The 26,670-nt window shown below is 41.6% G+C and overlaps 1 protein-coding gene across 9 annotated transcripts in view; it reads right to left on the reverse strand.

The window, feature by feature from the left end:
- Window positions 1–26,670, reverse strand: part of PHACTR1 (phosphatase and actin regulator 1) — a 250,771-nt gene that overhangs the window by 45,721 nt on the left and 178,380 nt on the right. For all 9 annotated transcript variants that reach the window (XM_081873056.1, XM_081873060.1, XM_081873057.1 and 6 more), the window contains one exon: window positions 4,905–4,985. In XM_081873056.1, coding sequence (XP_081729182.1) covers window positions 4,905–4,985 — 81 coding nt within the window. The remainder of the gene's footprint in view (window positions 1–4,904; window positions 4,986–26,670) is intronic.

Consider the following 26,670-nt stretch of genomic DNA (forward strand, 5'->3'; position numbering starts at 1 on the left):
CTGACAGCCCAGGCAGCTGTTCTTCTTTAAAAAAAAAAATACCAAAAGCTGCTCAGAATTAATAGAATACAAGTAAAAGGCTCAGACCTTGGCCAAAAGTACATTCAGAACTGAATAGTATCAATGATTTAAAGCTGGAATTATAATAGGAAATGGTCTTCCCAGTAGAAAATTCACATGCTATTAATGGCATGTCTGTTGTATGCCAGAACTGTAGGTATGTTGAGCTCAATTAAAATTGTAATCTTACTGGTGTGGGAGCCACATGGACATGTGCTCTTCAAGGCCACGTTGCTCTGGCCACAAGTCTATTCCAGAACCAGTAAAGGAACAATTGTTCCCATGCTACTAAGGTAAGCATGAATTGGGCCCAACATGTCTGTTGAAGTAAAAATATCACAGTCCTGTGGCAACTTAAAGACTAACAAACTTATTGTTCCACCACTTCCATGTTAGAAGAGACATATCTTGTCTAAATCCTCTCTTCCTGTAGACTGGTTCACCCTCACTGAATCAACTGGAGTAAACACGTGCAAAACCAGGATTAACATTTAATATATTAAACCCTTGGAATTATTGGAACTGGTGGCAATTAAAGTTTAGCTGCTCCTGCATTGATGCAGAATACAACTTTCTTCTAGGAAACTCATTATCTCTTGAGAAGGCATGAACCTAATTGATGAGGATACTTCAAGATACCACTTTATCAATCCCTTTCTTTAATGGTATTGATCTGATGCGAGTTGGTTATTCTTTTGACTAAAAACCCATAGCACACATTTAATAGGTCCTAGGTAGCTGCTTTATAAAACTTTACTACTGAGGACCAATAAAACTAACACTATTTGTTTTATTATGCAACTTGAGTAGCCCAGTAACAGCATATTGCTCAGGAGAAAGGGTGGCTAATTTTAGCTAGGAATAGGCCTGGGTTGCATGTCATGGAAAGCTAAACTATGGCTTACCAGGGACTGGAGAACAGCTTGTGGTCACTTTGCTGCTCCCTGATATTTTTAACTTCTGCACCATGCTGAGCCAAGCCAAAGCTTGTTCTTAGCTACAGCCCATGGTTAGCGGGGTGAAAACTTAACCACCAGCCCAGGTTCACTGAACAAAACCTTGGCTTAGATCAGCATGATGCAGGAGTAAAAATGGCACGGGAGGAAGAGCAAAGCAGCTGGGAGTGCCTCTAGCAGAAGCCCACATGTTCACACAGTTCCAGTAAACCATAGTTTGACTTAGCATGTCACGTGAACCTTTAAGAAAGCAATTCCAGGGGTGGGTCATAGTATTTCCACTGGAGGATGGAAGCTAGTGGATGTTCCCAAAGATACAGCCATATATGCGTTTTGCATAATGTTAAGGCAGAAAATTTAATATTGTCTAAACAATATACTCTTAACTTGCTTACAAACATGCCCTATCAGGTTGTGCCATCACTAAAGTCTGATTGGTCAGAACTCAGAGTAAGGCTTTTTTTGGTAGTGGGCACCCTGGCTCTAGAACTCCTCCCTTGATATTGGGCATGCTCCTACTTTGAGTGGGTTCCTATGGTAGGTTAAAACATTTCTTTCAAGTAATAGTAGAGAGTCATGATTTACACTTAAACCGAGCCTTTATTTGGTTGAATTTTATAGTTTGTATTTTGATACATTGCCACCTATCCTGTGACTGTGTAATGTAGGACAAGACAGTTGAATAGTTAAATTAAATGTCTCAGGTGAAAATGGCCAAGGAAAATTTAATGCCTAAATAGTTAAATAAAATGAAAATTGCTAAGGAAAAATGTGATGTAACACACAGAATCTGAACCTGATGTCTGAGCTGTTTAAACTGTGAGCATAAATGTCAAAAATTCTGCATTGCATAGTCCTTCATTACAAATCCATACGTTTCACAGCATTGAACAGAAGTACTTAAGACTAGACTGCTAGCCAGCTCTATTGAGCTGAGTTATATGAGCCAGAAACACTGCCGGAAATGATCGGTACAGAGATGAGAATAGTCATTTTTGGTTCAAGCAGGAACAGTAAAATTATATAGCGCAAAGTATACTAAAGTTTCTATTGTCTTTCTAAAAGGGGTTAGAGAAATCTACAGATGATAAATCTATCACTGGCCATTAGCAATAGCTCAGGGATGGACTCCAAGTCTCATCACCTCCAACCAGAATGGTTCAATGGTCAAGGAGTCAAGAACAATGGTCAAGAACAACTGTGACCATTGTTCACAGTTTTTAATGCTTCAATTTGTTTTATTATAACTGATTTAAATTTTCTGCTTTATTATTTTGTTGCAAGGCACCCAGAGAACATTGTCATTGGGCAGCTGATATGCAATAAATGAATAGATTTTTAAAAATATGAATTTTAAATGAATAATTATTCTAAATAAATAATTTTAATTAACCTTCCACTATGAATTTTCAAAATACTACCAGCTGTGTCATTCCAACTAAATCTTCCTGGACACAAAAGTGGTCAGACATATGGTCAAGGATGGTGCTAGCTGCATATAGGAGAAACTACCTATATCCACCAGCCTTTTTAATGAGAACCTCCAGCATGGATGTTGCTTTCTCTTTAAGGTCATGTGGTTTATTCTGCTTATCAAAACCCAGAACAATGGGCACAGTGTTATGGACTGGTTGCACACAGAGGAATGGCAGGAGGAACTACTGTAACTGTGGAACCACCAAGGAAAGAGGGCCCAAAGCCCGGGGATTGGTGGTGACAAACTCCCCTTCCTTTGTTTCTCAGAACCAGAAGAGGGCTGAAATGGGCAGAGCATTGACAGACTGCATGCAGGCATAGTCTCTGATTGCTTGGAAAAAAGCTGGAGATGAGGAGACTTAAGATAGCTGAGGAGAAGTGGGAACTTTTAATCTTGGCAAGTGATTCATGGGGTAAGACCTACCAGGAATGAGCTGCTGTACTCATTAGGCCTGACAGTCAAGTCTGTGAAGATTGTGTTTTGGCTAATAAAGAGCTAACTCCAACTTTGAATGACATGCTTTACTGCTGGCTCGCTCTGTGACAGGTAGCTATTCTGAATGCAGGCTCACAATACATTATATTTTAATGCATGTGTCGATATACTCATTTGAACATTTTTTTCTCCATGAGTGCAAGGAGACTATTTATTCTTCCCTAAAGAAATATGGAAGGAATTAAGTGCAATAAATCTAAACAAGCTCTTTCAGAGGCTCCTGGCGTGTGGAAGTGTAAATTATTGAACGACATTGTGATAAGAGAATGATATGTATACGGACTGCATGAGAAGGAGCTGTAGCAGATGTAATGAGGAAGGCTCAAAACCAGAGACTCACAAAAATCTAAACTGAACCAGGGATTCCCATTTCAGCTACTGCATTGCAGGAAACGAATTCACAATTACGCTGTGACACTTGAAAGAAAGGTGTATCATTGCTGAATCTATTTGGCAATTCATTTAATGCAACTGCCCTGTCTTTAGCTACTGAACAGAAAAAGTAATGTTTCTTGGTGAAACATCTGGATTATGGTTTGCCATAAAAACCATCTGAAGCTGCAAATGCAAATAGGACAGAATTTGCCAGGTTAGAGTTTCAACGCTCACTTGACATCTTCTCTGGAAGCTAACACATCTCATGGTAGGACGAGCAATGTTAAAATAGAATGATTTAACTGTGCAATCTCATGCATGTCTTCTCAAAAGTAAATTGGCCCCACTGAAGTATTGAATTACTTTATTGTAAGTAGTGTCTCGGTGTGCTCCCAGAGCCTGATCTGGCAGTAAACAAAAGGGAAATGTGTGGTAGTTCTCATGTTAAAGTTTCTGAACTTTTGTCAGGGTCTCTGTTCTCAGGCAAATAAAGCAGGTGTAAAATTAGAAAATATGAGTACTTTTCAAGTAGGATGGGTTGTGGAGGAAGAAGCAGGCCTCCAACTTCTGCTAGCAAGAGGTACTTCATTTTGAAAAGATTGCCCAGTGTCTGAACACTTATTCCAGTGCAAGTAATCTTCAAGTAATATAAGGCAGAGGTGACCCCCTGCTCCTGAGGAACATCTTGGTGTAAAACATGCTGAGCAATCTTCACAACGCAAATTGCCATTTGTTAGCACCAGTGTGGTGACTGCCTCTCCCTTGCTGTTAAGTTGTTGGTGTCCCCCTGCCATTTCCAGACATAGAACACTGCCATATATCTCACTAGCAGCAGCATGACTGAAGCGTGTGTTTGGGAGGGTACAGATACACATCTGGTATGTGGGGTCTCAGTAGCTGGTTGTTTGGTACCTTCTGAAATTTGGTGCCTGGAAAGAACAAGCAATACTTCTCCTAACCATGGGCATAATCCAGTCAAAATCAAGCACTTACGACTTTCTGGGTTGTAACCTATTTAAATGAATGGACATTATTTAATTTGGTCTATTAATTTCAGTGGATTGTGGCTTTCAACTGAATATTTATGCAAACCAAACTGAATGTGGGGGCAGCTCAAATATACCAAGCAAACATTATCAGATTTTGAAACCTAATTTGGATTTCAGACATGCGTGCAAATATGGAAAATTTGTTTCTGTTTCCTGTGTATTTTGTTGTGTCTATGCCAAGAAAGGATGATCAAGCCAGTTTCCACTACAAGGCCATTTTTCACATGCACCACTGAACTAGAAAATGCCAATATTCCATAAGAAATGTTGTGATGCTATCCAAGTAACACTTTGACTTTAATATAAAAGCAGATTCTTAATGGCTCTGGAGTAACTATCAGGCCCACAGTTTGGGGTCCAATCTTTGTAGAGAAATATCACAAAAATCCAATAGCACAAGAGTCCTGTGGTTTTCGATAGCAATTTCTTTGCTAACAGCAAGTTTTATTGCCCATGCCACTGACTCAGAGTTGCACAGGCAATGATTCTTACCTTTATCAAAAATTTCCTTTAGCACTCCTCTCTTGATAAGCTCCTCTCTGCTTTGCCTCATTGATATTTTTCTTTCAAGTGCTACCAAAAAGAAGAAACAAAGTTATAGTTACAATCATGAAAGCATTCTAAAAAGGTCAGAAAACTTTTTTAAAAAAACCCACTGGGAGGTATTGAATATTCGTAATACTGAGGGACCCTCCAGACTGCGGTTGTTGTTTTTTTGCAGGTGTATTCTGTGACATTTGTTTATTTTGGGTATTTATTCACAGGCCACAGATGTATTAAGAGTGCACTAGCGATGGGCTTATACGGAGCTGCTCACATATCATTCCACTTTACAAGGAGCTTTGTGATGCTTCCACAACATTACGGCCAACTGGAAGGACAATCTTTCACTGCAATGCAACAAAAGAGGGATAAAAAATAAACGCGGTATAAAAAGTTATGGAATTTCAGCAGGAACTTATGGAATACGCACTGACTGGAAATGAAGCAGTGTGACCACCCCAAAACCTGTGCAGGGGCAGACGGTATTGAAAACAGGATCAAGTATAACTGCCCCAAATACCGTTGCAAGTGCAAATAACCATGGCAGCATAATAAAAAGGATGTCCAGAGTAGATCTGATTTCAGTAGGTCCAATCTGAGGATGACATAGTTGGATAGCACTCATTTAATTCAAATCCCTGGTTTTTTCCTCAAGCAATTTTTCATTCTAGGAATGCAATTGCATGACTCACTAGTATGTATTAGCTGATGATCTCAACTACAATAATTACTGTAACACAAGCATTATTTAGTCCTGTCATTTGTTTATTTTTAAATATAAATTTTAAAAGCTGGGGTTGTATCCAACGTATTTTGCTATTGGATCATCTCACACAAGAGATTCTGCTAAAAGACAGCTTGCATTAGTAAGATATTTTGCCTGCAGACAGGGTGTATTGCTCTTTTGTGCAACATGGAAAAATATTGCGCTATTGGACTGACAACATTTGCTATAACCCTTAAAATGAAAGCTGATCAGCTAGCAACCCACTCCTATACAGCTACCTGAGTCTAAGCCAGTGATTTGGCCCTCCAGCTGTTTTGGGACTACAATTCCGATCATCCCTGACCACTGGTCCTGTTAACTAGGGATGATGGGAGCTGTAGTCCCAAAACAGCTGGAGGGCCAAGTTTGGCCATCACTGGTCTAAGCCAGTGTAACAATCACCTGTAACAGCTTCCTTTCCTTTAGCCTAGAAAGATGCTCATCAGCCTGGAATATGCAACAACCTATTTTTATTTGAAATCAAGTTGACAGTACATTCAGGCCAGACCAGAGAGAGTACTTCTTTGCACAATGCATAATTAATATAAAGAATTTGCTGCCATTAGATGTGACTATGGCCATTGACCTAGATGGCTTAAAATAGCTCCCATGGTCCCACTGCATTTGTCATTCTGTGGAATTAAAATGGCTAATCTAAAAGAGGGGAACATCAATGACAGAATGCAAATGGAGATATGAAGGAAAATCAGCTGGAGGTTTCATCTAAGCCCTGTGAATAACAAACTCCCAGGCTATTATATAATATCATCCTATTTAAACTTGTATGTTTTCCAAATACCTAGCTTTGCAAATATCACAATATGTGATACAGATAGGTAGCCGTGTTGGTCTGCCGTAGTTGAAACAAAATAAAAAATTCCTTCCAGTAGCACCTTAGAGACCAACTAAGTTTGTTATTGGTATGAGCTTTCGTGTGCATGCACACTTCTTCAGATACCATTCAGGTTATATGTTTTTTTTAGTTTCTTCTGCTTTAGAATGTTCTGTGACATTTGAATGAACTCAAGAAATATCTTATCTATAGCTGTTGATTTTATTGATTGATTGGCTTCTTCCACAATAGTATCTTAAACCTACAGTAAGGTCTGGATCCAGTTGCCATTATAATACACAACAAAAGTTACTTCGGTTATACCAGATCCCCAACTAGCAACTATTTATTTCTGTACAAGTGACCTTTCAGCAGCTTTGAAAATCTCTTATTTCCTTCTCATGGCAAGAGATGGTTGCATGAACTGCGCTAAGCACATTTCTTAAGATGTCAGGTTTGCTGAATGTATCACCAAAATACCAGCTCCCACTGAGAGGCAGGTGCAGAGCTTCTGCTATTTTGTCAGATGTGGGCAACTATTGTGCCAACCTAACTCTCTCTGTATTCAGTAATAAAGTGAAGATCTGTTCCTGGAAATCCTAAAATTATTAGCTGGGATAGTAGGTGAGCATTTATTTTTAAAAAAGTTTTAAATTGTGTTTAGGAGGTTGTTTTAAACAACCTTTAGAAGTTTTAACTGTATTCTCTTAGTGACTGGCTGAAGACCACCCACTGCATTTCATAACTAAGAGGTGTTGAAGTTGAGTCTCTGCCGTCCCATTCCAGCACTCTAACCATTGCATGAAACTGTCCCTCATAATTGTTAAAGCTTTTACATTCACACCAATAGCCACACTGAGCACCAAAATAGTGGTTGTATGCAATACTGTAATTTCAGGAACTGAAGCTAACAGTTGTTGAGAGCAGCATTGTCAGGCTTTTAGACACACTCTGTCCTAATTGGTAAGACAAGATGTGTTGAAAACCCAACAAGGCACAATCTACCCTAAAAAAAAATATAGAGCAAGACAGCAATTTAAAGAATGAAATGTTTCTTGGAGTGTCATATAGAGCCTATTATTTGAGGCTAAATTGTGAACAATATAAACGGCAGGTAGGTTGGATTTAACAATCACTTGCTTGCAACAGATGTTTCTTGGGATTTCCTGCAGCCCAGCTATGTTTTTTTTTAAGCTTTTTTTTTTTAGTTATTACCCCAGAGGATGTCACAAATGGTTCTCTCTCGCTGTTGGTCACAAACCAATACTTTGCTCTTTAAGAAGCAAATCCTTTGTGTCCACTTAAACAGAATTTGGCAGACAAGAAATCACTTCCTCTACCAAACCAGACTTTCCTTCCTAAACTTTCTCTCTCTCCTCTCTCTCTCTCTCTCTCTCTCTCTCTCTGTCTCTGTCTCTGTCTCTGTCTCTGTCTCTCCTTTCATACAACAATGTTGACTGACTGACGTAGTTAATACTTCGGTCATTCAGCAATATTCCCCAAACAAGACTTGCACATTTATGTGATCACAAGCAGAAATGTTTGGGGCAACTAAGGCTAGGTAATTTCAAGAGCATCTGTTAAAAGGCATAGTGGAAAATCAGTAACTTAGATCTTGGAACTGATTGCAGAATGCATGCCTCTGGGAAAAGGCGCCTAGAATACACTAGGCTATATGAGTAAAGTAAATGTGAATTTTAGGAACCTAAGACATAAAATTACAGTGGTAACTTGGTTTAAGAACTGTCCGGTTTAAGAACGATTCAGTTTACAAACTCTGCAATACCGTAAATAGTGTCCCGGTTTGAGAACTTTACCTCGGTCTAAGAATGGAATCTGCATGGTGGAAGGGCACCGGCGGCAGGAGGTCTCATTAGGGAAAGTGCGCCTCAGTTTAAGAACGGTTTCGGTTTAAGAACGGACTTCCGGAACGGATTAAGTTCGTAAACCGAGATACCACTGTACAGTAATTTGTGCCAGTGATGTGAGTAAGATTGGGGAGGTGTAGTTATACAGATTAAGTAAAGAGACTTAATGTGACTCTACCAAATTTCAACTCAGAGGCACTCTTGGTGCAAATAAACTCTTTTCTTGGCAGATTCTGAATCTCACCACTGTTGATTCACCCTTATCCTTTTAGAGAGCGAGAGAAATAATAATAATAAAGAATCATAAAGTTGGAATGGACCCTGAGGATCCTCTAGTCCGACCCTCTGCAATGCAGGAATATGCAGCTATCCCTTATGGGGATCGCAAAGAGGGTAGGAAGAAAAAAGTGAATTTCATAAAAATGCTATTTTTCTAGAAAAAGAGGTGCCGGAACTCACCATGAACTCCTCCCTTGTTCTCTTAGAATGGCAATGGCACCCACCTGAGAGGTGCCAGAACTGAGTTCCTCTGAGTTCACCCTGGGTTCTCCACCCTTTCTCTAATCTAAGTGCCATGTCCATCTTCAACTCCTTTTTCTCCTCATCCTGATCTAAGGTCTAGGGACATTGTATGTGTGTGTGTTTTAAATACATATATATGCAGCAGGAAGCACGGTCAGTTGTAGATTAACTAAATTACATGCATACCAATGTAAACACCTTTCAAAACAAATGCAGACTGCCCAGGTTGTAAGGTTTTCTACCACAGTTTTGTTTGGTTGTCTACATGTTAACAAAAACATGGCATGATTTCCTTCTTCCTTGCATTCTACTGTGTAGTACAGGTTGACAACCTTACTGAGTAGTAAACCATCTACAAATTTACTGAGTGGTGACAGTATCAGTAATTTTTAGTAGGTGACATTTAGTGGGGAAATTATTATTCTGAGCTATACAGACTCACAAAGCTATATTTTAAAGGAATAGCTTGCCTTCCCTGCTTCTGCCCGCCCCCAGTTTTAAAATGACTTGTACAGCAAGTTTCAATGCTGACACAGAACTACTGACAACTTAAAGTCACATATCTGTGCATTAAAAAAAACAACAACCTCCCCCATCCCAGTGTTAGTCCTGCACCAGACTCTGTTTTTCCCCTGCTCAAGTCTGTCCTTATGATGAGTCTTTGCCAGTTTATCTCATTATGGAACATTATGCTATGCTCTAAGAAGCACAGCTACAGAATAAATGCAAACCTCCAAGCTGACAATTGACAAAGCAGCACACACACAAAAAAGAAATTACAGTTGTAGGTTAATAGAGATCCAAAAGGAAACAATCAAATAAAAGGATGAGCGACAAAACAAAATTTTCATTGTTGTAGCATAAGCTAGAACAGTACTCTTGAACTGGGTCCCCAGCTGGATCACAATTCCCATTATCCCTGACCACTGGAGTAAGCTGGCAGGAGATGATGGGAGTTGTAGTCCCACAACATCTAGGGACCCAAGGTTGAAAACACTGAGAAGAACAGTTTAGATCCCAAAGTCCAGGAAACCTAAGAAAATTCAGACAGATGAAAACTGAGCATCGTTATAAGATAATAATAATATATAATAATAATAATTTATTATTTGTACCCCGCCCATCTGGCTGGGTTTCCCCAGCCACTCTGAGCGGCTTCCATAAAAACCAGAAATACACTAAAATATCACAGATTAAAAACTTCCCTGAACAGGGCTGACTTGAGATGTCTTCTGAATGTCAGGTAGTTATTTATCGCTTTGACATCTGATGGGAGGGCGTTCCACAGGGCGGGTGCCACTACCGAGAAGGCCCTCTGCCTGGTTCCCTGTAACCTCGCTTCTCGTAATGAGGGAACCGCCAGAAGGCCCTCGGCGCTGGACCTCAGCGTCCGGGCAGAACGATGGGGGTGGAGACGCTCCTTCAGGTATACTGGGCCGAGGCCGTTTAGGGCTTTAAAGGTCAACACCAGCACTTTGAATTGTGCTCGGAAACGTACTGGGAGCCAATGTAGGTCTTTCAAGACCGGTGTTATGTGGTCTCGGCGGCCGCCCCCAGTCACCAGTCTAGCTGCCGCATTCTGGATTAGTTGTAGTTTCCGAGTCACCTTCAAAGGTAGCCCCACGTAGAGCGCATTGCAGTAGTCCAAGCGGGAGATAACTAGAGCATGCACCACTCTGGCGAGACAGTCCGCGGGCAGGTAGGGTCTCAGCCTGCGTACCAGGTGGAGTTGGTAGACAGCTGCCCTGGATACAGAATTGACCTGCGCCTCCATGGACAGCTGTGAGTCCAAAATGACTCCCAGGCTGCGCACCTGGTCCTTCAGGGGCACAGTTACCCTATTCAGGACCAGGGAGTCCTCCACACCAGCCCGCCCCCTGTCCCCCAAAAACAGTACTTCTGTCTTGTCAGGATTCAACCTCAATCCATTAGCCGCCATCCATCCTCCAACCGCCTCCAGGCACTCACACAGAACCTTCACCGCCTTCACTGGTTCTGATTTAAAAGAGAGGTAGAGCTGGGTATCATCTGCATATTGATGGACACCCAGTCCAAACCCCCTGATGATCTCTCCCAGCGGCTTCATATAGATGTTAAAAAGCATGGGGGAGAGGATGGAACCCTGAGGCACCCCACAAGTGAGGGCCCAGGGGTCTGAACACTCATCCCCCACCACCACTTTCTGAACACGGCCCAGGAGGAAGGAGCGAAACCACTGTATAACAGTGCCCCCAGCTCCCAGCCCCTCTAGACGGTCCAGAAGGATGTTATGGTCGATTGTATCAAAGGCCGCTGAGAGATCCAGCAGAACTAGGAAACAACTCTCACCTTCGTCCCTAGCTCGCCGGAGATCATCAACCAGTGCGACCAAGGCAGTTTCAGTCCCATGATGAGGCCTGAATCCCGATTGGAAGGGATCCAAATGGTCCGCATCCTCCAGGCATGCCTGGAGTTGTTCAGCAACCACGCGCTCAATCACCTTGCCCAAGAATGGAAGATTTGAGACTGGGCGATAGTTGGCCATACTGGCCGGGTCTAAAGATGGTTTTTTAAGAAGCGGATAAACTAGGGGGGAAGAAGAAGTTATCCTCTGGAAAGGACAAGTTTCCAGCCAGCTTGAAAGCAGCCCATCATAATGGACTTCATGCACCAGTCAGAAGGAGAATGACAAAGAACTGACAAAAGAGGCAAGAGAGGAGATCTTGAAGTAAAAAATGGAAGTAAAAAATAAAATAAAAATAATGTGACACTAGTGAATGCAGTGCAATACATTTTATCAAATAACGCGCCACTCAGTCTAATAGTATCTTCCATTGATAAATGGAGACAGAGTTAACCGTGAGAAGATAAAATAAAGGCACTCCTGAAAAAACACCCTTCTGGGGTTAAATGTGAGCCTATATAACAGAGAGGTAATACAGCAGCCACACTGAATGCAATCAATCATATTTCTCAGTGAGAAACACCAAATGAGTTTTCAGTCTCTACACAGACTTCCACAAAAGCCCCTTATTGCAGTGCGACATTCACAGAAAGTGAGGTTTATTACATTTTCTGCTGAAGACCTGGGACTATCTATTAAAGTCTCAGGAGTAGCCCCCGGGACTTCCATGCTTCCATGAGTGGAAACAGACATGCAGTCTTGAAGGAAGCAGATATGGGATTGTAGCTGGAACTCACAGCCATAATCCCACTGGCCATAACATGTAGTTATGGAAACGTGATATGATCCTGCCATGTCATGCATTTTTGCTCCATGCCTCCATATTATTTGCTCTTGGGTGGTGGGAAACATATAAGATCTGGTGATAGGCTATCATGTTTCCATACTCATATGTAGCAGGCAGATGAGCGGGGAAATCATCACAAGGATGTAAAGGCAAACCTGCCTAGCTCTGCCTCTGTTGAGCCCAAGACAGCTACAGGATGTTGTGACTCAGCTCACCCTCATAAGAGACCTGACAGCAGTTCACTTTTTTGTGCTAATCCAGCTAGAATGAGCATCAACCCACAACTTCCACCGTATCGATCAATATCTGTGTAGGTCTTTGCACACAACTGCTGGCAGGCAGGGTAGCAATCCGGATGCCTGGCAAGCCAGTTCTCCCAGCTGTCCAAAAGGCTTGGACTGTGAGCAGATGAGAGAAGCCTAACATGGATATCATAATTTCAAAACAACCAGTCTTTTCAAAGCCATGCTTTCCTGCATTAAACTGCAGGTGCAGGAACCAAACCAGTTTTTGGAAAGAGAAGCAACAAAAAAGCTAGAGCTGTACATTAAAAAAATGCACAGCAGAAGAGGCATTTAATGCTTCTCCTTCTGCGGCAGGCAGCATGTTGGTTTCATTCTACCCAGGTCCTCCAGGTAGCTGTGCCCAGGGCAAAGTGTTCATGCTGTCCAGCCCTATTTGTGCTACTGCCTTTTATTTTCTCTCTTCCTAGGATACAGTTGTCCAGTTCCTTCCCCCTTCCCTCATTTGACTTTCAGGTATCCTTCCCATCTCTGGCTGTAGATGTACGTATATAATTACTTTAGAATGATGATGATATTTAACTTTTGCATAGCGTTTTCAAGTGTTCTAAGTGTTTCAGTTGATGCTTCTGTGTCATGGAGAGGCAGGGATGCTCTTTCAGCCTGAGAGCTGCATTCTCTCATGAATAGCCTTGGGGCAGGGGAAGACGCATGCCACTGATGGGTCAAGTAAGAGGCAAAAGCACATGAAGCAATGTGTGAGATGCTTACTTGTGTACTGCAGGCTCAAGGTGGGCAAAGAGTAACTCCTGGGCCCAAGGTTACCCATCCCTCTTGGGGAAGCTCTGGCCCTCCCAAGGTTGCTAGTATAGCTAGCATCACCCCTGACCATTGGCCATGTGTGCTGGGGCCGGTGGGAGTTGAGTCCATCAACACCTAGAGAGTCACAGGCTCCCTCTGTCTGGCAAGAGAGCTTCAAATGCTGAATGGAACGAAAACCAAAGTGAACATTTTGGCAAGACATGTATTCCTGTATACCTCTATGTAAACCATAAGAGTTTATCTAGCATAAATGTAAAAGACGCAAGCAGATGGTTCCACAGTGAGAATCAACATTGTCATCTGTACTAGTGAAATATATAGGCAACATTTTGATACACAAATCATTGCTTTTAAAAAACCCCCACCACATTTCAGCATCAGTTTGCATTTTTTTTAACCCTTGTGAAAATTCATCAGCATTTTTGTGCACAATTCTCCTAATAGACACATTTCACGTGCAATTTAATACACATTTTGCAAGCAATCTTCCCTAAAAGAATTCATTTTATGTTATTTCCACTGATAAGTGCATTCTTGTGCATAATTTCCCTAACGTACACATTTTTATATGTATTTATCTGGATGGAGAAGTGCATCACAATATTCAGAGAAGTACAAATTTCAAAGGACAGCTCTGTTTTAGTTTGTATATTGTTTTAGAAAGTGCAACTTGGGTAGTTTTGCATTGCAATCCGAACCAAAGTGAATGTCTCCCCCAACACTGAGAACAGCAAAGAGTAAAAGGTGAAAAAAATATTAAACCAGCTTCCTGGTACGTTTGCAAAGCTAAGCAGGGCATGATATGGTTTCAAATTGAATGGGGGTCCATGTGTTGAGATTCCTGCATTGCAGGCATTGGACTAGATGACCCTTGGGTTCCCTTCCAACTCTACAATTCTATGATTCTATGACAAAGCAGTGATATGTTAAATCAGCAGTTCTGTCTAAAAGAACCAGTTGCATCAGGACATCTCTGTGGAATCACTTTTAAAATGGCAGCTACTATCTTACCCCAATCGTTCAGCCTGGACGCTGAGGTCCTGCGCGAGGGCCTTCTGGTGGTTCCCTCACTGTGAGAAGTGAGGTTACACAGAACCAGGCAGAGGGCCTTCTTGGTAGTGGCGCCAGCCCAGTGGAACGCCCTCCCATCAGATGTCAAGGAAATAAGCAACTATCCTACTTTTAAAAGACATCTGAAGCCAGCCCAGTTTAGGGAAGTTTTTAATGTTTAATGTTGTATTATGTTTTTAATATTTGATTGGGAGACGCTCAGAGTGGCTGGGGAAACCCAGTCAGATGGGCGGGGTATAAATAATAAATTCTTATTATTATTATTATATATGTGATCTGGATTGATTAACTGCAGCCCAGAAAGGGAACAGACTATGGGAGTTCATGCATGCACCATCCTCAGACACTTTCAATCACTAGCAATGATCATTATGATCATCATCACTGAATAAGTGATACAAAACAAAATATAAGCATGCCGGTCCTATTCAACCACTCATGTAAAGCACCAGCTATTTGAGTCCTTCCTACAAACTGGGATAAAACAGTAGAACAGCTGACTTACAGAAAGTAGGACTACTTGGATATATAAAACCAGGGAACAACAGACAACCAACGTGCTTAGCAAGTCAGCCTGACACTTTGTCAAAAAAGAAATAATTCACAGAAACGCTGCATAGGAAGTAGTCTGTGTTCAATAAATTCTAGAAACGAGTAAGATGTCTTGACAATAACTTCAAAGCGCCTCTAAAATCTTATAGGTTTCCCAATGTATTATTGCTTCAAAGAGATGAGTCTAAAAAAAAGGTTTAGCATACGATTTTTTAAAAACCCTCTTTTCAAAAGTAGTATGAAACATGCACACTGTACAATAGGGCCTTCAACAGTTCCTAGCAGACTGACCTTGTGCAATTCTTGTCACATTTTTCAGGAGATGGTGTATTGGGAAGCCTTTTAATGTGTAGTGTTTTATTGTGTTATTATATATGTTGGAAGCCACCCAGAGTGACTGGGGCAACCCAGTCAGATGGGCGGGGTACAAATAATAAAATTGTTGTTGCTTATTTATATAACACAATCAGGGGGCATGGCACTTTAGAGTTCAAGAGGATTGCTCCCTGCCCCAAGGGGCTAACAAACTAAAATTCAACACAGGGAAACACCAGAAGGGGGCCAGGAGCAGAGGCAGTGGTAGATGCAGGTAAACCTTGCTTGTATCAGTTACACATACTTAAGGTTTACTTACAGGTTTGGCTGCAATACCACCTGGCTTTAATTTAGAAAGGGATTCTTATTTGGCTAGACTGGCTACCTATGTTGCAAGTCAGATGAATTCTTCCACATTTGGCAGGTTGGTGTTCATGCAGGGTTCATAACTGTGCCATTCATTCACTTGAAGGCAAGTTAGAACCACCACTCAAAATGGAAGAAACCATAAAGATCTACAGTATTTCGTTTTTGGTGGTTCCTAACTATTATTGATTGATTTATGATGGAAGTGCAGGGCCTGAAGTGCCAAAGGAGTAGGACATTAGGAGATGAAATCTTGCCCAGTTTTCCAAGCAGGCAGAAAAGAAGAACAGCTGCTGAGTAGACTTTGACTAATGTGCCACAGCACAGCTGCACAGATGTTCAAACCTTTCACTGACATCATACTTCTGTTACAAGTAAAGTCTCTTTCATTAAAATCACCAATACATTAAATAAGCTCTCAAATATGTGACATGATCACCAGCAATTATATATTTATATGCAAGGGCACTTTCAAATAAAAGACTGCCCTCTGTAAAGTATGACAACACATGGTCTACTTGCAGCTGTGCAAATGCAAATGCCTCATTTCTACCACCAATACTTTTTGTAGCTACTTACATTACAAATATTTGTTTTCAATCTATGGCTTAACTGAGACACTCTTTTGGTTGTTGAGAAGGCTTTTTACGGAACTATTTGATCAACTGATTCTTGGAGCCCTAATTTCAGTGTTAATAATTATTTAATCAAACGTGCTGTGCTTGCTATTTCACTCACACAGCTCTTATTTAAAAGCACTACAATATTTAATGTGCTTCAGAATACATAAAGAATTGATGCCATAAATTTACAGTTTGCAGTAAAAGTAGATAGTCAACATAACCCTCATAGAAACCTTTAAAAATCTATGGATATATATTTTTTATCAGTTGCTGCTATGGCAGTTGAGAAGGTACATTTCCATCCTTTAGTTCTGCTATAATATGCAATTCAAGACTGCTAACAGAACACTAATTCTGAGCATGTCAGAGTTTCAGACAATTTTCTTTTAAGTCTTGAATATTTGAATTTTGATGGAACAGTGGTGCCATTGCCAGTAACCTGGATAGATTTTGGCAGTATTTTGTGGCATCTAACATAATCAAGTATCTATGAAATTATGTGAACTGATGTGAACCAAGGATATGCATGGCACCCCACAAAACTATGAGATAATGTGAATTTCAATATAAGCCCATGAAGAATAAAGAACAACAATCCAAAGCATGAAAAAATAGTAAATTGAAATATATTGTTTCGAATTAAGATCAACACAGTAAAACTACATTCAGAGATCTGAAGGCAGAAAGATCAATTTACTACATCAAATACTTAAGGCATGTGCATGACATCCCACTGAACAGCATCAACTACAGTGGTACCTCGGGTTAAGAACTTAATTCGTTCTGGAGATCCCTTCTTAGCCTGAAACTGTTCTTAACCTGAAGCACCACTTTAGCTAATGGGGCCTCCCGCTGCGCCGCTGCGCGATTTCTGTTCTCATCCTGAAGCAGAGTTCTTAACCTGAAGTACTATTTCTGGGTTAGCGGAGTCTGTAACCTGAAGCGTCTGTAACCTGAAGCGTCTGTAACCCGAGGTACCACCGTACGTGAAAAGCCTTCCTCCACTTAGTTGTTTTTTGTTTTCAAATGTAAATAGTTGCATGTCATGATTTCTCTGCCCTTTCCACCTCTCTCCTCCTTCTCTCCAATACGTCTATTGCACATGTCGTCCTCGCCACCTCGCAAATTCAAATCACCTGAGACCTACAGTATATTTTTGCAAGTGTCACTCCCAAAATGTCACACACTCTACTGCCATTGGTTCAGGTACTCTTAAGGTCATAGGGAGCCTTGGGTCACACAAGGGGCTGCTATGGGAAAACTATAAAACATTTTCTTCTATATTCTGAGGTATCTGGGCAACATATGGCTAAACTAAAAGGGCAGTGAAGTGTATTAATGCCAATGACTTTCAGACCACAACTGTCTTGACAGTTGCACCAATGCTGGGCATTACAGTATTTCTTCATCACCACTAAAGTGAAATGAGGCAACCACAAAAGAGAACTCAAGATCTTGGCAAAATGCATTACCTCAACTTCCTTAAAGTGCCACACAATGAAATTATAACTTTTATTATGCATTTATTTATCCAGTGACAATGAAGGCAGCAGATGGCGTTTTTGTCAGTATGTAATGCAGAATTCTAGCATTTCAACTAACCCTCCCTTGATAAAAGCAACATGTTATTTTTAGATAGCTAATTTGTACAGTCTCAGAGCCATCTGCTATTCTGAGATATACAGTACATTAAATGCACAGAAATTGATAGATTCAGAGAGTTGTCTTAACTCCCAGATACATTTGCTGACTTAAGGGTGTTAGGATGGAACAGAGGTGCCTCTCTACTGCTGCTGGTGGGTGGGTGGGTGGGTGGGTGGGTGAGGGGAGTCTCTTCCAAGGTCATCATTATATCTGCAAAAGCTCTGTGGGCACAGATTCTGAAATGTAGACCCCGAATTGGTAGGCCTTAAAATGAGGGGTTAGAGGTGGCCTTGGATCTGCTGGATCCAAAGTCCATTTCTCTGAGAGACCCCAGGATTAAGCCTTCCCCAGCTACAGCAGGCAAAAGAGGCCATTGTTTATTCCCAACTATAGGAAACAATGGTGGCAGGTTGATGTTAAAAAGAATGGACCACTTGGGGGGGGGGGGTCCATAAACTATCAGGGTTTGGAAGTAGCAGATTTTACACCTCTTTAGACTCCTCCCAGTTAGGATTGCTCTGCACACACCCCATAACTATTTTTTCAAACTACTCTTAAAACTTTAGTTATTGCTAGAAACTTTTGAAGATTGCTGATTAAATATGACTTTAAAATGCTTCTAAAGAAATTAGGACTAGTTGGTCTTCCTTTGGTTTTATGAAGTGAATAATATGGCTGTTCCGGGTTCTCCCCCCACCCCAATTGTGGAATTTAGTTGAAAATAAGCAATTTTGGAAAGTCATTCTGAAATTGTAGGCAGCAATACTGACAGCCATCATGCCTACATCAAATCTCCTGCAAATTTAATGACGTATTTTAATGTTTTCTATAGCACAGCAATGGTATGTTCGTGATATTATAATCCCCTTTTGCCAAACCAAATTTGTTCCCAAACACTTGAAGATGACCCACTTTAAACTGCAAAGTCATTCTCCAAATTACTTCTGTTCCATTTGCTCACTATCAGCAGTGTGAAGGCAACAGAAAGAGAAATGGGAAATAGATTGACTCCGAACACCCTGATGCAGTGCAACAACAATCTCACAATGCTACATGGCACTAGGTAAAATGCACATGCAGAAAATTCAATGATCAAAAGCTAATCCGAGACAGAGCCAAACAGAATTAACAACACTTTGAACAGCGAACTGCTAACCCAGAGCCTCTCCTAAAACAGTGTGATTGTACAGAAAACCCTGGGTTATTGACTGTCAATGTGGGGCCCACAAATACAATGGCACCTTTAAGTCCTCTGATGCCCACAGAGCCCGAGTCCCCTTTCATGGCACTCTTGATCATGAAGTGATGAGGCTGGTTACCCTTTTCTCCCTTGAAAAGCACATAGAGCTGAAGAGGGAAGTTGGAATGGTGACATTCTTTCCCACTTCTTCTTCCAGCTCTATGTGTTTTTAAGGCTCAGATTAATTGTACTGGATGTGATTTACCTAGATCCCTTGGAACACTGAAGCCATGACAAGTACAATGAATGACCAGCCTGCCCATACTGAAGCTGCAGAGGTGGATGGGATCATTGTGGCAACCTCGTGGCAATTCCACCCCTCCTTTCTCCATGTTTATCAGGAAGACTGGAGGATATTTTGCAAGTGTATGGCCAAGGGGCCTGGAATATCTCCTCCACACACCACCCTTTCCTGTTCCCCAGGTTAAAAAGTTGAGGCAAGGGGTTTTTGCAAAGGGACTCTGAGTTCCTCAGCACTGGTTATCCAGCATGCTTCCTATTTGCCTTCCCTACACTAAAGGGAAGTGGATACTTCCTTGGCTGCATAGTGGGAGAGGCAGAGGTAGGAAGAGTCTTTGGCTGGGTTACCAAAGCCATTCTGACCCTGAAACTGTATAAAGTGCTGTTTTCCACCCATCGTGTTGGCCAGGATTTCCTATCTCAACATTCCATCTAGGTCTTGGACCACGACTTCTGCTTCCCTGTTTCATACTAAAGGAAGAGGAGCCACAGGTGGTTCTTATCTGCTGGTGACAGGCTGGCAGGATGAAGACTGACATATTTTACTTTCTGGGAAAGCCATGGTGCAATGGGGACCTGCAGGGCTAGGCTGTATTCTGTATCCAATGTATAATAACGGTTAATGTAGCTCTGGTGAAATGGGTCAGGATTGCCACATGGGTAGATAGAACAAGACATTGTATTGCTTGAAGGAGAATTTCCATTACTGAACTTGTCAACTGCTTCATACTGCAGGCTATGGAGGAGGAAGAATGTAATTTTTTGCTGAGCTTTACTGTACAATTTACCATGGGGCGGGATCCTTCACAATCCTTTATGGGGGTGGGGGGACTGGTATTGCTATCAATTCAAAATCCGCCTTGCTGTACACCGTTTTCAAACATTTTCTGTAAGATATGTGTTTTCAATAACAGATTGAGCATCACATATTACCCTTCCACTTAAACTTGACATATTTATTTCAACAAAGAAGAAGCAATAGGTGAAGGCTTTGATAAGCAAGTAAACATCCTGCTTCCCCACTCCGCAACCCCCCCCCAAAAAAACCCCTCAAACCTCCAGTCAGTTGTCATCCTAAAAAATTGCTTTTGGTATTTCTCAGCAGAAATGGACAGGGTTTGAAAGGAAACCAATAATGATATTCATTCTTTTAGCATGTTTCTTCCCGAAGAATAACAAAACATGTTGCAAGTTCTCTAAATAAATTAATCACCCAGCGGTGAGATGGAGTCATGACTCTGCTGGAGAACAGCGATCATGCTGGGTTAGGAAGAGGAGCCAACTGCTCTTGAGAAGGGATGCCAAGAATAACGTATCCTCTGGTGATGGGATATAATTACACGCGCTGAAAATCTGACCAGGCACCTGTGTTATCAGCACCTTGGCCTTTGGAAATTGCAGTGGGGATGTCAACGATTTCACAAATCACAGCTTTTCCTCACCTCTTTTGGCATCCTCTGAAACGTACAATTTATTAGGAACATTCCCCCCCCCCCTTTGCTGCGACACTATTTCTCACAGTATTCAAAACACACATAACAAAAAACACACATATAATCCACAGCCTAAAATAAAATACAAAGACTGACCATTCTTCCATTTTAATGGAGGAATCAGGGCAAGGAATGCATGGTACCCCACCCTAGGAAGGGCCAGTGCATTATTTGTATATCTTATGTTTGTGTGTCTCTCTGGTTATAAAGGTGGGCAATTTTTGCACAGTGTCTAGCTCCAGATTTTGGGGGCAATAGGGCAGATATTCTCCCACTCATTCTGCCCCTGCAGGAATTTCAGTTGCCATCTCCTTTCCGCAAATACAGGTACAGAAGTCAGGAGCAACGGGAAATGAGGTATTTTCTCAGCAGCCACTAAAATAATGCATGGGTCACTAAGGCTATCACCCACTTCCCAACAGGCGGCACCCCTGGCAGGAGTGGAGGAAGCAAAGTGTGACTCTTTCACATGCCTCCTCGTCTCCAACCTTAACCTCATTTTCCGATGAGTGCAGTGCCCAGAGGGTGCAAGCTGCACCCTACTCTCTAGGCTGCTAGGTATCCCATTCCATGGGAAACTCACTTAGCCATTTTGTCTTCACAGGGGCCTCTGGGGACATTTTCCATTTCCCAATGAGGGAAGCGCTCCAAGGCTTCACAGGGAGCACCAGCAAGCTTCGACTCATAGAAATGCAGGAAACTGATGCGTATCGAATCAGGCCATTGGCCCATCCAGCTCCGTATTGTTCATGCTGACTAGCCATGGCTAGCCAGGATTTCAGGCAGGAGTCCTTGCCAGCCTTGCTTGGAGACACCAAAGACTGAACCTGCTTTGGACTTTATTACCTGGGATTCAGAAGTGTGACTGATTCCTGTGCCCTTAAGCCTTTCTTGCAGCATCCTAGTTGGTCCTTGCCTTAGAACACACTCAAGAAATGCACTGGAGCCTGAAGGTCACAATGCAATGCTCACTTTGTTTTTGAAGGCCATATTGTTATTTTTTTTAAAAGGGAAACTGGGTTGGGAAGACTTGGAAGGCAAGGAGAGGCAGAGGAACAGCTTGGGAGGGCATCTGTCTGTGGTTGTTCCTGGCATTAAAGAGACGCCTGATAACCATGTGTGAGAAATTCAGGAGAATGATTGTGTGGCCTTCCTTTTCTAACCAGGCTTTTGAAAGTCTTTAAAATGGACATAAAAGAAGAATTGCTTCTTCCCCCTCTTCCTCAATTTCTTTTCCTGCCAATATCAAGACAATTACATAACATCCTTCTGATTAAATGTTTAAAAGCCTTAATGCACCATCTCTTACTTCTAGTAACGAAAGGCTCACTCTAATTAAAACCAGGAGCTGAATGTGTCTGACAATTCTAATTGTCAGCAGTTTCTTGCAAGATTATACAATCCTAATTAAAGATAATTTTAGACAACAAGGGGGGGGGGAAATCTCAGTTTTGGGGGGAAAACACATATACAAAGTTTCTCTCCTATATATCTTTAGACAGACAGACAGACAGGGTTTGTTTGTTTTTTTTGTTTCATAGTAATGGGTTTGGGTTTAGAATCTGCACTACATATAAATTCCTCTGGCACAAATCTCTTCATTTAAATGCATGCTGTTGCAGCAACAGAATTAAATCAAACCCTTACAACGAGGGTGACTGCTATTGTCCATTGAAAACACACTCTTAAAGATGATGAGCTATTTAAAACACCCAAGTCCTATTCTCTCCCTAGGCAATGTTATTGCCATTGTGCAAGGGAGAGAGCAGAAAGGAGCTTGTTGGCTCTGTCCCTTATCCCGTGCTTCCCCATTCTTATTCCTGCAGCCCCTCACTCCGCTGCTGGGGACCAAATGTCTGCAGCAAAGTACCTGCTGAACATGAGCAAGCTCATGAGCAAGATGTAGAACCCAACTGTTCCAGGGTTCGCAATTGAGCAGGGAGCTTACTTGAGCAATGATAGGAATAACAATGGGGACATGTGCGGAAGAGAACAAGTGAAATACTAACAGAGTATCTGCCTTAATCCAGTGTTTCTCAAACCTGACCCCCCAGCTGTTGTTGGACTACAACATTATAGCCCAAGGTGTGGATAAAGCTGAGTGGTTGTAGGGTTGCTAAGGCTCCTGGATCTTTAACAGCTGTGTTACAAAAAGAAAAGTAAAAAATGATGCTTTCCCCACAAACTTTCGGATGTAACAAGGAAATTTCTGCTTATTAATAAGCACAGGAGGCCCCTAACCATAACCATAAAAAATTGAAAACTTAGGTTGGTGACTTTTAGGCTCTTCCCAGCAAACACTGTGATCCTACACTTACAAGCACTTTGCTGGGCAATTAAGGGAGTGACAGCATTGCTTGTACCAATAATGCATTCAACTCATTTGGTTTGTGAGAGTTGGGGATTGGAGCAAGCTCCAAAAGGAATACAGTGGACTGGTCCAATCACAAGTGTAGATCAAATGCTTGCACTCTGATAATAGACATTTCACACATGTTTACATTCTCTTTCTTATAGCAAGAATTACAGACTCAATTCCTGCCTCCCCAACCATACCGTACAGGGCCTGCTCTGTTCTTTTAATTCCACAGTGGCCTGTGCTTCACAGATTTAAAGTATGGAAGGTAGTATCTTGCTTTCCCCACTTCTGCAAGTGGAAAGAAGTTCCAGGGGTGCAGTGCTTACCTGTTTGGTTTCGTTTGGAAGGGAGACACATGAGGCTTGCTTGTGTCATTTTGCAATATTAGAGTCTATTTACAAATATACAGGGACAAAATTTCCCCACAACCACCCCAGGAGTGGAGTAGCTATCAATGATTCCACTCAGGTTCTGGTGGAATAGTGCCAGCAGTTCCTGGGCTGCATCTGGTTCAAATGCATCCCATGTCTGTATCAGGGGCTTTCAGGTAAAAGCTGGGTATTTTGATCACATAATTTTTAACAACACTTCCCCGAAGACACAGACTTGGAAGATTTTTTTAAAAATCTAATTCTCCTAACACTTTTACAGCAGACATGCATCAAAATATTTCCACTTCTTTAGAAAGAACCTTATATCAGGTTAAATACAACTGCTTTAATGTGACACAGTTTATACAAGTCCTCCAACGCAGTGGAAGTCTTTAATCCAACCATTTTCCTTTTGATAGAGAAGGCTTGTTGCTAATCTCAAGAGGCCATGTGATAGACTTGCATCTAAATTCATTTAAAATGCTGTAGTTATATGCTAATCTACCCGGGAGAGTGGGGGAGAACAGGGAGACAGAAATGTCTGCTTTTCTTTTCTTTTTGCCAAAATATAACTTATTAGAAAATACTTCTTAAAATATTCTTTCACCTCTGCCCCTCCCCCCCCACTTTCTTAGGTGACTATGTAAGCAGTCTTTCACAGAATAGTTTATTTATCTGCTATGCAGAATGGTTCAAAATCTATGAGCCACTATAAAAGATTTAAAAGGCTTATAAGAAGCTGGAGTGGGCGGAGGATGACTGTCTTAGCACACTGTTTAAAATTACACCCGAGAGCAAAGAACATTTCCCTTTGGCTTCAATGAACGGCACAAACGGATTTGCTGCATGGGGGTGTTTCACCTGCGACATATACTGCATCAAGGAAGTCTTTTTAATAAACAAACCACAGAACACAACGAGTGGAAGCGAATGATTCTGTTCTGCAAAAGGAGGGAATTCTATCCACTAATGGAAGGAGGGGAGGGCATTATTTTAGCTGATTCCCCCTCCTTGCCAGCCCCATTCCCCCTCTTGAAATCTGCTCCAGAGGCTTGAGGAACCCTTCAAGACTGCATGAAACGTGGTACTGGAGGCTGCGGGGATTAATTGGTCTAAATCCCGCCACTTCTGTTAGCAGCGGCCTCTGCTAGATCAGAGACTCTTCTGCAAATCGAAGGACTCCCTTCTTTCCAGATTTGGTACGAGAGGGGAACTATTGGGGGCCCACAACCCCAGCTTTCCAGGGCCTGCAAAAATTACAAAATCCTGCACAAGTTACAAATCCCTTTGATTTTTGTTTCTGTTTGTTTGTTTGTTTCAGTGATGTTTTAATTGTGCTTTCTCATGAGATAGAAGAAATAACTGCAAAAAACGTTCTCGCAAATGATTGCTTTTGGGGAAAGGAGACCATTTAAGCATGCTACTATTATGCACACCCCACTTTGCCATGTGGTTCGGAGTTCAAGGGAGGAGTCCTGTAGGATTTCATTTTCATTGTATGAGAGAACACTGGAGAGGCATAGTGCCTTTGTAAATTTAGCTTTATGTCCAAATATATAAGCAGAGCATAGAACCATGGGCTGCCATAGATCTGGAGAGAATTGTGCAAACTCATCCCCAAAGGCTGCACACTTAGCTTCAGCTGACGCCAACAAGAATCTCTCAGCAATACCCTTGTCCCTATGAATTAAAAACTCCCTCTGCCCCCGTTCACCCCACTGAAGGTGCTGCTGGTTCAGGAAGAATCCGTAGCCGTTAAGGTTCTTTTCTCAAATTCCACCAAGCATCACTTTAGGCACAATCTACAGCCCCACTCAGGTAATCAGACGGCCACCCCCACTTACTTCACTCTTGCTCTCTTAGTTAAGGCTTAGCTATCATGCCAAGAGCACCAAAGTGGATTGTGGCTACAAGTTTCCCAAGAAGAGACAACCTGACAAGTTAACAAGATTTATTATCTGCTGTTCGCTTATTGCAAAAGACACTTCCCCCATCAGTTAATGTTTGCCCCTCTGGATTAAAACGGCGGTGGAGGCGGCAGCACATGAGCAAACCTATCGCTCACCAGACTATCAATATTAGCAAGATGGAAAAGGCAATGTTTACATTTCAGGCCCCAAGCTTTCCCAGCTACCCACAAATATGTCAGAATTGCCTTAGCCTAAAGAGCTCTCCTGGTCCCCATGTTTAGTGAGTTCTGAGATGCAGGAATATCACTGACATGATTAGGTCAAGGATACACAAAACCTTCAACTATCAAACTGGCTTCTGTCTTTACTGAATCTGCAAAAACTAGCAGCTTAACCCATTTGGAAAGCTATTCCTAGGTTTTATTATTTATCGTATTTGTTTGTAACTCCATCAGTGTGCAAGGTTCTTTACAGAGTGCAAGAGGACTTTGCCCAGAGGAGCTTACAATCAAAAATTTGATATAGGGGAAACAAGAGACAGAGGCTAGGGAAGGAGATGCAGGCAGAAAAACAGATGCAGTATGTGCAGGCCTGGCTCCAGATTAGGTCTAGTTGGAGTAGGACTAGAATTGGATAAAACCCAATCATCTTTGTCAGGATGAGAGTTTAGTTTTGGGGACTGAGGACTACAGATAGGTACAAGGAAAGTAAATGCCATGATTCTCATTTTTATCATGCCTTTTCTGACTATATTGGGGATTTTTTACCTGCCTGAATTCCTTTAATTTCTCCTATGCTTGTTTCAGTGCCTTTGTACTTTCAGAAGCTAGTAGACAGGCAGCTTGAAAAGTTTAAAACAAGATGGATGGCTAGGACTATACAGAACATTTCATTTCTCATTACTCACGATGAAGGCAGCTCATTAAAGTAACATTCATGTTATGTTTTTGGGAACTTGGGAGAGGGTGTTTGTGGGCTGAAATACTGTTTATGTTGTATTTTTAGCTACTTCAGAACTTTATGTACACACATGGTTAATTTAGAAAGCTACATAGAAGACCACACAGAGTGGAAAACATCTGTTCCTCAGATCATATGGGGATTTGTCAAAAACATTCCAACACTCTTGGCTTGCTGCATACAGAGAATGCTGATCCTCCATGAATGGTATTATTGGCAATATATTTGCATGGGAAGCATGGAATTTGAATAATTTTACCTTAACAAGAGATTCAAATTTGGTTGCATG

This window comes from Podarcis erhardii (assembly GCF_964252035.2).
Source record: "Podarcis erhardii genome assembly, chromosome: 8".
Lineage (NCBI taxonomy): Eukaryota > Metazoa > Chordata > Lepidosauria > Squamata > Lacertidae > Podarcis > Podarcis erhardii.